At 35.4% G+C, this 11111-nt stretch overlaps 1 protein-coding gene and 1 non-coding gene across 2 annotated transcripts; one reads left to right on the plus strand and one right to left on the minus strand.

Moving 5' to 3' along the window:
• Positions 1–6112: 6112 nt before the first annotated feature.
• LOC112030230 (small nucleolar RNA R71) lies at positions 6113–6219 on the minus strand. The gene has a single exon (XR_002884852.1). It is a non-coding gene; the product is annotated as a small nucleolar RNA R71 (small nucleolar RNA).
• Positions 6220–6913: 694 nt separating this feature from the next.
• Positions 6914–8899, plus strand: LOC112030216 (uncharacterized). Its single transcript, XM_024062908.1, has 2 exons — positions 6914–8286; positions 8377–8899. The coding sequence occupies exons 1-2, from the start codon at positions 6914–6916 to the stop codon at positions 8897–8899; spliced, it is 1896 nt and encodes a 631-aa protein (XP_023918676.1).
• The last annotated feature ends 2212 nt before the right edge of the window (positions 8900–11111 follow it).

Here is an 11111-nt window from a genome sequence, read left to right on the forward strand (position 1 = left end):
TGCGAGAGTGACAGCTTACTTGGGTGTTAGCCACTCCCTGAAATCACTCTTGTCAGGCCGAGGACAAGGTATCCTCGGCGTGGATTCAAGAGAATAGGCTTCCCCCCTTCTTCTCAGAAATAGCTTGCGCTCCTCGGCATGGGCCTTGGGCCTGCTATATGATGGACTGAGGCTATCAGGCCCACGGACCCCACATATATATATATATATATATATAGATTATCCACAAATAAATATTTTGTTTATAAGTTCAGTGTAAAGTGGTGGTTATGCCCTCATGTCTTTGCAAGTGCTAGCCATTTTGAAGCACATTTTACTTTGTTAACATTTGTGCAAGAGGGTTCAATAGGTTGATGTGGTACATGCCAGCGCATAGGCACACATTTTTTTTTTTGAAAGGGAATAAATTGCATTAAGCCAATAAAGAGAGTCATACAAAGAAACCTACAAAGCAAGATAGAGAACTGTAAGGTTGAATTTAATCAACCATCTTGTTGGCTTTATTCCGTGCCAATTTGCTTGTAATTCAGCACTTAGAAACTCTGTATTTAGGTGAGAATCATGTAAGGGTAATGTGTGAGAGAGTGTGAAGAAATGCTCAAGAATGTGCAGTGAAGTAAGAACTCGCGGGTGGCTCGCGACTGACAAGCCGTCAGATGGTGCACACGAGTGAAGCATGCAAAGAAGCTAAATTGTCATAACAGCTGTAGCACTATGGGACAAAAAGTCTAGACTGGCCATTCAGTTAGTCACGGCTTGAACTTGCGACTCAGTCAAGTCGCAAGGCCAAGTCACCAGCTAACTCTGTTTTGAAAAAACTAACTCTTCGCGTTCCTTTCTCACCCTAGTATAAATACCCCTTATACCCACGAAATGTAGAGAGCTTCTAGAGAGAATTTTGAGAGAGAAACCTTAAAGAAAAACAAGATTGATTCATCCACAATCTTTACATAGAGACTCTTTAAATTCCTCGACTCTCACCTTCTCCATTGTTACATCCTTGAGAGATTCTTGGCTAAATCATTTTCTCACCATACCCACATCTATGAGAAGGCTTTTTGGTGCTTTGAGAAGTAGTTAGGAAGGGACCAATGATTATTGGTTGATACTATGGGCTATAGCGGAATCCAATAAGCTAGAAAAGACAAATGTTCGGCGTAATCTCGTTGGAGCAAGAAATTTGGAGGGCTTAGGTACATTGGGTAGATTAGGCTTGGAGGGTCTATTGCTGTTCATGTATCTCAACTACATTTTCTAGTGGATTATTGACCGCTTAGAGGGCAACGGAGAGGTTTTTCGCCGAGGGTTTCGGTTTTCTCTTCGATAACACATCGTTGTGTTGTCCTTGTGTTTGCATCTCTATTCCTTTAATCTTTGCCATTTTATTTTTGCTATGGATGTGTTTTTAATTAGTTTAGATTGTTTATCAATTTTGTTATTAGCTTGTGTTCATTTTCCGCACATATATTGTTTGACATTAAGCTTGAATCGATAATTTTTATAATTGGGGGTCTAAACGTTCATAGTGTTTTATATGTTATTTGAACATTCAAGAACAAACTGATTACGCCAGATTAGAATGCAGAAATGACAATACGAAGGAAGGTGCAACACCTTTCCAAATGTGATGGCTTCTAGATCTTCAGGCATATTGGACAAGCTTGTGAGCCATTGAATTGAAATTTCTGCTTAAGTGCTTGAAATAGCAAGACTCAAATGAATCACAAACCTGAAGAATTCCCTGAATAAGGTGCCCATAATTGTTCCCCGTGGCCTTATCATTAATTGCTTGAATGACAGCTAAAGAATCTGATTCAAGGACAACTCGAGGTAGCTAAAGTTCCTGAGCAAGAAGGACACCTTGCTCTAATGCAAAGACCTCCGTAAGCTCTACAGAATAGTAAGACTAGAGCGGCAAGCATAGAGCAGACACAACTTGGCCTTTGCGGTCTCTAATGACGACACCTACATTGGAAAAACTGTCATGCTCTGAAGATGCTCCATCAACATTGACTTTGTGAATTCCTGGGGGTGGCAGAACCCAGTTAGAAGGGGCGGATCTTGTTGGTTCAAAATCCCAACTAGCAGAGCAAACATAGTCATCCACTGCATTTTTTGCCATGTGCCATACCTGAAGTGGAGAAAGGCCACAGTCCTTGTGCACTATTATGTTTCTGTTGGACCATAAAGCCCAAGTTGTGGCAAAGAAGAGCTCCAATTCTTAAAGAGATGAGTGAGAGAGGATAAATAATGCAGAGTCTAGGAAGGATTTTTTAATGCCTTGTATGCGAAGAGGATTTTCAAGCCAAAGGTTCCAAACCAAGAAGGAGAAATCACAACTAAAAAGAGCATGATCTATATTTTCAGCATCATTACCTCAAACAAGGCAAACCTTACTTTGAGATATCCCTCTGTTGAAAATGGCATCCATTGTAGGGAGACCATTGACACATGCTCTCCAAGCAAAGACCTTGATTTTTGCTAGTAGGTTGAGATGCCAAAGCTTTTTCCACAATCGTTTGCAAGGGTCCCCATTAGAACTTTCTTCTCGATCATTTGACTCAAGCAGATTGTGGGCTATATGATAGGCACTTTTGACTGAGAATTCTCTGCGACTATTTCCAATTCAGATTATTTTGTCTTCTAGAAGGGTGTGACATAGGGGAATCTTCAAGATTGTGTCAGCTTCAAAAGAAAGGAAGGTTGCTCTTATCAAATCCACATTCCACCATTTTGTCATTAGGTCAATGAGAGATGAGACCATTGGGATTGAAGTATATCATTTGGAGGCGAAATGACCATGTAGGTGGAAGGGGTTGGCAGCCATTTGTCATCGTAAATGTGGATTAGTTTCCCGTTGCCCACCCTCCATCGAATTCCCACTCTAATTATATCAAGGTTGCTGTGGATGCTACTCCAGGAGTATGAAGGGGAATTACCAAGCTTAGCATTTAGGATATCTCAGTAGAACCCTTGCCACTAGAAATTTTGGGTTTTGAAGAATTTGTAATGATTGCTTAGCGAGCATTGCTTTCTTAAAAGCTTGTAGATTCCTAAACCCCATTCCTCCGCTTGCTTTCTACTTACACATTGTTTTCCAGCTAACCAACACATTTTAGTTTCTTGCTGCTTTTGGCCCCACCAAAAATTTCTCATCACGCTTTTTATTTATTCGCATATGCTTTGGGGAAGAATGAAGCACCCTATAGTGTACGTGGGGATTGCTTGTGCTATTGCTTTTATGAGGATTTCTTTTCCCCCCATAAAAAGAAGTTTACCCTTCTAGTTGGCTAGCTTTTGCCCAATCCTCTCCTTAAGGATAGAAAAAACTTGCTTATTTGATCTTCCAATGAAGGATGGGAGGCCCAAGTATCTCGTGTGTCCAGAATCTTGCATAGGGCCTAGGGTAGCAAAAATCTCATCCTTGACTTCTTGAGATGTGTTAGGATTGAAGAATATTGAGGACTTCTCGGCCTTAGTTTTCTGACCTGAGGCTTCCTCATATTTTTGAAGGATTTGCTTCAGTACCTGACATTCCTCGCACTAGCTTTGCAGAAGAGAATGCTGTCATCCGCAAATAAAAGGTGGGTGACTCTTGGGCAGCCCTTACATATAGAAATGTCTGTCCAATGCTAGTTCAGGCTGCTTCATGAATAAGAGCAAAAAGCCCTTCAGTACAAATGAGGAAGAGAGTTGGGGAGAGATGATCCCCTTGCTGAAGTCCTTGGGTAGGGGTAATGTTCCCACAAGCAACATCATTTATTAAAACTGAATATCATACTGAGGTGATGCACCTCATAACAAAATTTACCCACTTAGAGCTAAAACCTAGTTTCTCCATAACTGCCTGAATAAAGCACCGCTTGACTCTGTCAAACGCCTTACTCATATCAAGTTTGGCCACCATATAGCCCTCCTTCCCTACATTTTTGTGATTTAGAAAGTGCATTAACTCAAAAGCCACAAGTACATTGTCAGTAATTAGCCTATCAGAAGTCAAAGCACTTTGGTTTTCTGAAATAATATGAGGAAGAAGAGCCTTAAATCTATTTGCAATAGTTTTTGATATGAGCTTATAAACTACATTGCACAGGCTTATAGGCCAAAAATTAGCCATATTTTTGGGATTATTACTTGATAATAACTTAATTTTGCATATTTATATCATTATTAGAAAGTATTATCATACTTATTTTGAGTTAATTTATGCATTATATAGTTAATTTTGGAATAATGCTGAATAATCAATTTTGTGCTTAATTGAATTTTAATGCATGAATTTGTCTTTTGTAGGATAATAAAATTAAATAAGTGGATTTGTGCAAAGAAGAAAGCTAATGGACTTTAATTTTACAAAGGCCATGATGAAGTCAAATAAGGCTAATCCAATTAAATTCAAGTCCAATTGGCGCAAAGAATCAAAGGAAATTTGCATCAAATCCAAGTCCAATTCAGATTAGGATTTCAGCCTACATACCAGTTAGTATTTGGAGCATAACTTTCGGCTCAGATGTCCAATTGGGATGATTCAAAAGTCCGAATTATGAAGTTAAATGGACCAAAAACGTCGGTTTGGTGAAGCCTAAAAACCTAGGATTTCCTCCAAACGGGAATTCAACTTGTAATAGGATTCCTTGACCTATTTAAAGGCTTTTTAGGGCAAAATTTAGAGGAGAGCTGCTGTAGAACGTAATTTAGATTTCTTAAAGTTTCTTGATAGTTTTTAGAGTTTTATTTGTGTTATGGCTTGCTAGAAGCCTTGCTAAGGTAAGGGGTGAAACCCAACCGTTTATTGGTATGTTCTTAACTATTATTTATTAGTTTTAATGCTTATGTTTTTATGTTTTCGATTGTTTTACTCATCTAGAAAAGTGTTTAGTTCTGTATAATCCTTTGATTTATCGTAGACTCCGGGCTCGTTAAATGCTTAGTATTCCCTGCGAACTAATTCACTAGTTTTGTTTTGCCTATAATCAATCAATTGCATAAAACTACCTTAGACAATTAATTCTTGAGTTTTTATTGTTAAATCATCTGACTAAGACCATCCTTCGTATGAATTTTAGTTGAGTTATAAAATAAATATTGTTAAGACTACCAATAGATGTGTTGTGTGTGGATCCCTAAACCTTAGCGCCTTATATTATTGTTATTTTCTCTTAATTTAAATTAACTTTACTAAACTATAAAAAATCTCTTCAATTAAATTTTGTTATTTTAGTTTTATTCTCTTGTGGTTTGCTAATCAATTCCCTTTTCCCCGTGGATTCGACCTTAGACTTACTGAGTTATTACTTCATGACAATCCAACACTTAGGAGCATTATTTAAGTCGCAGCAAGTTTTTAGCGCCGTTGCCGGGGATTAGGTGATTAGAAAAGCGTTTCACTTTGTTTGGAGAGGTTTTCGGCATTAAATTTCTTTACATATTTGGTAATATCTCTCCAACTCTTTCCTTTTTAAGTAGTTTAGTTTTCTTTAAGAGTTTTTCTTTTATTTTTACTTTTTTTATTGTTAAAGTTATTTGTTGTTTTCTTTTCTTTTCTTTTTCTTTTTCTTTCTTACTTTACTATTGCATGAGTGTTTGGTGTTGTGATAGTGATAATCGCTTGGTTAGAATTGATTCTAATAATTTGTTTGGCAATTTATCTGATTCTTTCACACATTCTCACACACTTGATATCATGGCGGACTTAGAGAGTAATCATGGTGATGAGAATAATTTAAATAATGAAAACTTCCATGCTCACCAACCCATTAGAACTCTTAGGGATTATTTGCAACCTACTAGGAGTAGTGCACCATCATGCATCATTTTTCCAACTAATGCAAATAATTTTAATTTTAAGCCCTGGATGATTTCATTACTTCCTAAATTTCATGGCTTAGATTCTGAAAATCCTTACCTATGCTTTAAGGAATTTGAGGAGGTATGTTCTACCTTCCATGACTAATCATGTAATGAAGACACCATTAGGTTGAAATTGTTCCCTTTTTCTCTTAAAGACAAGGCAAAAACTTGGCTTAATTCTTTAAGACCTAGGTCAATTGGTACTTGGCAAGAGATGCAAACTGAATTTTTAAAGAAAAATTTTCCAATTCATAGAACTAATGCACTTAAAAGGCAAATAATGAATTTTTCACAAAAAGATAATGAGACATTTTATCAATGTTGGGAAAGATTTAAAGATTTGCTTAATGCTTGTCCACATCATGGCTATGAAACTTGGCATATAATTAGTTTTTTCTATGAAAGTTTAACTCCAAATATGCGCCAATTTGTAGAGATGATGTGCAATGGAGAATTTTTGAATAAAGATCTTGATGAGGCTTTTGATTATTTTGATCTCTTAGCTGAGAATGCCCAATCTTGGGATACTACTGATACCTCAGATAGGTCTAGAGCATCCACCAACCTTTTTGGGGGTGGTAAGTACCAACTTAAGGAAGATGATGACCTTAGTGCTAGGGTGGCTAGTCTAACTAGAAAGCTTGAAGCCATGGAATTAAGAAAGTTCAATGGAATCAATACTGTGCCTAAAATTGATGAAGTTTGTAGAATTTGTGAGACCATGGAACACCCTACCAATGAATGCCCTACAATTCCATCTTTTAAAGAGGTGTTGCATGATCAAGCAAATGCTATGAACATGGTGAAAAAATCATACCCTTCCCCTTATTCAGAGACATACAATTTAGGGTGGAGGAATCACCCAAATTTTAGTTGGAGGAATGATAATGTGGTTGCACCTCCTACACATGGTACTTCAAATTTTGTTCCTTATAATCCCCCTCCAAAGAAGAGTCTTGAGAACACCTTGCAACAATTCATGCAAACTCAATCCACCATTAATAATTGAAACTCACAAGCCATAAATGACACTAGGAGCACCCTCACTAAATTGACCACATCTATGAGCACAATAGAAAAGGGTAAGTTTCCATCTCAACCACAACCAAACCCCCAAAGTCAATTTTGTGTTGATGATTGTAGTTCCTCTGAAAATAAAGTGAGTCAAGTTAAATCTGTAACTACTCTTCGTAGTGGAAAAATCATTGAGAAAGATACTCCTAAAAGCAGTACACGTGATGAATCTTCCAAAACAAAGAGTAGTGATGAGCTCCTTGAGCCTAAATCTAGTGATATTGAAAGATGTCCTATCCATGCTCCTTTTCCCCAAAGGTTGATTTCCCCTCAAAAAGTGAATCAAAATTTTGAAATCCTTAGAGTGAACATTCCTCTTTTGGATGCCATAAAGCAAATTCCATCATATGCTAAATTTTTGAAAGATTTGTATATTGTTAAGCATAAGCTTAATGTACATAAGAAGGCATTTTTGACTGAACAAGTTAGTGCAATCATTCAAAACAATAGACCTCCAAAGTTTAAAGATCCAGGTTGTCTCATTATTTCATGTGTGATTAGTAATTCTAGAATAGAGAAAGCTTTGCTTGATGTTGGGGCAAGTGTGAATCTTTTGCCATATTCAGTGTATGAGCAATTAGGTCTAGGTGAGTTAAAACCCACTTCCATAATATTACAATTTGTCGATCGATCTGTGATTGTTCCTAAGGGTGTTGTTGAGGATGTTTTGGTTCAAGTGGAAAAATTTTATTTTCCTGTTAACTTTATTATTTTGGATATGCATCCTGTTTCTAATCCTAATTCTCAAATATCTGTGATTTTAGGATGCTCATTTCTTGCAACTTCTAATGCATTGATAAATTGTAGAAGTGGAGTCTTAAAATTATCTTTTAGGAATATGAATCTTGAGCTTAATATTTTTAATACTTGTAAGCAACCTAGGGATGAAGAGGATGTGCATGAAGTTGACTTAATTGAAACACTTGTTCAAGAACAATTCAACAAAACATGTTTTTCAGATCCATTAGAAGCTTGTCTAGTAAATTCATGTGATTTAAATTTTGATGAGAATTTTGAAATTGCATACATTCACTGTCTTTTGGAATCTGCGCAGAAATTGGAAGCGAGCAATTGGAAATTGAAATACAAGGAGTTGCCACCTTGTGTGATAAAGTTGTTGCCATCTAGTGAGCAAGTACCTAAATGGAAGTTGAAGCCTTGGCCAAATGATCTCAAGTATGTTTTTCTAGGAACCGATGAGACTTTTCCTATGGTAATATCTTCTGAACATGACTCTTTGCAAGAAGGTAAGTTAGTAAATGTTTTGAGTAAACATAAGGGTGTCATAGGAAGGAACGTGGCTAACATAAAAGGACTTAGTCCATTGGTTTGTAATCATAGGATTTATTTAAAGGACAATGACAAACCACCTAGGGAGATTAAATTTTTTTTGGAAAAGACAGCTAACCCAAATCGTAAAGATTGGTCTTTGAGGTTGAATGATGCACTTTGGGCGTACCGCACTGCCTATAAAAATATTCTTGGTATGTCTCCCTATAGACTTGTTTATGGTAAAGCTTGTCACTTGCCTGTGGAATTGGAACATAAATCATATTGGGCAATAAAGATGTTTAACTTTAACTTAGACAAGGCTAGTTCATTGAGAAAATTGCAATTGAATGAGTTGGAAGAAATTCGGCATGATGCATATGAGAATTCTAGGATTTCTAAAGAAAGACTGAAGGATTTTCATGACAAACAAATTTTAAGGACATATTTTGAACCATCTCAAAAAGTTCTTTTGTATAATTCTAGGTTACATTTGTTCCCCGGAAAATTGAGATCTAGATGGACTGGACCTTTCATCATTAAAAATGTTTTCCCCCATGGTGCCATAGAAATTGAAAATCTTAAGAATGGTATCATATTTAACGTGAATGGACAATGTCTTAAGCCATTTCTTGAGAAAATTTTACAAGAGGAGGAATCTATTAATTTGGAGGATCCCATTTATCAAGACTTGCCAAGCAATTAGCATTAGTGTTTGTGTCGTAGTTTAGATTGTTTTATTTTTCTTTTTATTATTAATTTTGTTTTGTTTTCTAACCCATTTTGCAGGTGTTAAAGTTTTTTTTTTTTTTTTTTTTTTATTTATGTTCATCTCTTCAAGGTACTCTCTACTCTTTATTGTTTTTCTTTGTTATCATTGAGGACAATGAAAGTTTTAGGTTGGGGGGGGGGGGGGGAACTTGAGATGATTTGCATTTGTTTTTATTTTATGTTAATTTGTTTTGGGTTATTTTTAGTGATTTTTGTTTTTTTTTTTGTTTTTAGTCCAATTTTCAAAAAATAAATAAATAAATAAGTGTTTCTTTACCAAGAGTTTTAAGTCAAAGTTCTTTATGCTGCTTCTATCTAAAGAATTCCACTATTTTTCATGCTCAACTAATATGCACATGCACTTTAGCCGCATGAACATGTTTCTTGGTTGAGAGATAGAGATGAATTTGAAAATCTTGAAAATAAAATTTAGAGACTATAACCCAAGTGAGTTCTTGAGCCATTCATTTTTTAGAGTGTTATTTTCTTTTGACCTCATTTTTCATTTGGAAGCACATAACTTTGTTGTTTCTTAGTCTCATTATTCTTTGATTTGGTCGAATGCTAAGAATTCATCAAATTTTATGCCACACCTAAATATGTTAAAGTCATAGATTTTGAAGAACTATCCCAATCCTTAAGAGATTATTTTAGGCCATCTTTGTTAATTTTGAGCCTTTATTATTTTCTTTCTTGATACATTACCGCTAGTCACCCATTTGAGCCTATTATTTTAGTCGTTCTTTCTCAAACCCTTTCCTAAGGTGTTCCAAGAATGAATGAAATCAAATTGTTTGATTACAATAAATTTGTGGTGAAATAGTTGGAAGAAAAGGAAGACTCACTCAAAAAAAAAAAAAAAGGAAAAAAAAGAGTAGTCATAAACAGAAAAGGGAAAATGTTGAAAAAAAAAAAGGAAATATGAAAGAGGAAGAAATAGAGATTGATTTGTTGATGAAATTTTGAAGAAAAAAAGAAAAAAAGTGAAAGTGCGAGATTCAAGAAACTTGAGAGGGTAAATCAATTGTCATATACTAAAAAGAAGTTGTCTCTCTAATTATTCTTGGGAACACTTTTTATTTTTACCTATACCCTTTGTTCTAAATTCCTCATCTTTACCTTACATTACGTCCCAATGAAAGTCCTATTTGATCTTAAGGAAGGTATGGTTTGGATCTTGACATGACTAATCAATGTGTGTGGTGTAATATTCTTAGTGTTTGGCATCCTTTCATGAGACTATAAATATCCTTTATTTTGCTTCACCGTTCTTCATCTTATTAATATGTGAGATAATTGTCTTTGTTCTATATTATTTTGCTCACATATGTTTGAGAGTGTTACACCATTTTCGGAGTGATTTTATTTGTTGAGTGTTAACAACTATGAGATTTGAGTTGAAGCATAACTTTGGATAGAAATTCAAGCCATATTTTATCTTAAGACTAAGGTTGTGTTTGTGTTGGTTAAACTATTCACACACTAAATATTGATGGCATGTGGAATATCTTTGGTAGTTGTTAGTGTTTTGACCTTTGATTAACTATTTCTACTAAAGTAATAACTTTTTTGTTATTTTGTGTCTTTGACTTGAGTTCCTTAAATTGCTAGGGACTAGTAATGAGTTGGTTAGGGAGTGTGATAATAGCTTAATTTTGCATATTTATATCATTATGAGAAAGCATTATTATGCTTATTTTGAATTAATTTATGCATTTTATAGTTAATTTTGGAATAATGCTAAATAATCAATTTTGTGCTTAATTGAATTTTAATACATGAATTTGTCTTTTGTAGGATAATGAAATTAAATAAGTGGATTTGTGCAAAGAAGAAAGCTAATGGACTTTAATCTTACGAGGGTCATGATGAAGTCAAAGAAGGCCAACCCAATTAAATTCAAGTCCAATTGGAGTAAGGAATCAAAGGAAATTTACATCAAATCCAAGTCCAATTCGGATTAGGATTTCAGCCTATATACCAGTTAGTATTTGGAGCATAACTTTCGACTCAGATCTCCAATTGGGATGATTCAAGTTGGGTTGGAAAGCTAACTTAAAGGGCTACAATTTTGTAGTTACCAAAAGTCTGAATTATGAAGTTAAATGAACCAACAACGTCGGCTAATTGAAGCCTAAAAACCTGGG

The sequence above is a fragment of the Quercus suber genome, unplaced genomic scaffold, assembly GCF_002906115.3.
Source record: "Quercus suber isolate HL8 unplaced genomic scaffold, Cork oak 2.0 scaffold_2, whole genome shotgun sequence".
Classification (NCBI taxonomy): Eukaryota; Viridiplantae; Streptophyta; class Magnoliopsida; order Fagales; family Fagaceae; genus Quercus; species Quercus suber.

Excerpts from the sequence above, each read along its gene's own strand:
- LOC112030216 (XM_024062908.1), top strand. The coding sequence starts at position 6,914 with ATGAGCACAATAGAAAAGGGTAAGTTTCCATCTCAACCACAACCAAAC. Across the intron at positions 8,287-8,376 it reads ATTTATTTAAAGGACAATGA|GGCGTACCGCACTGCCTATA; the intron begins CAAACCACCTAG and ends TGATGCACTTTG.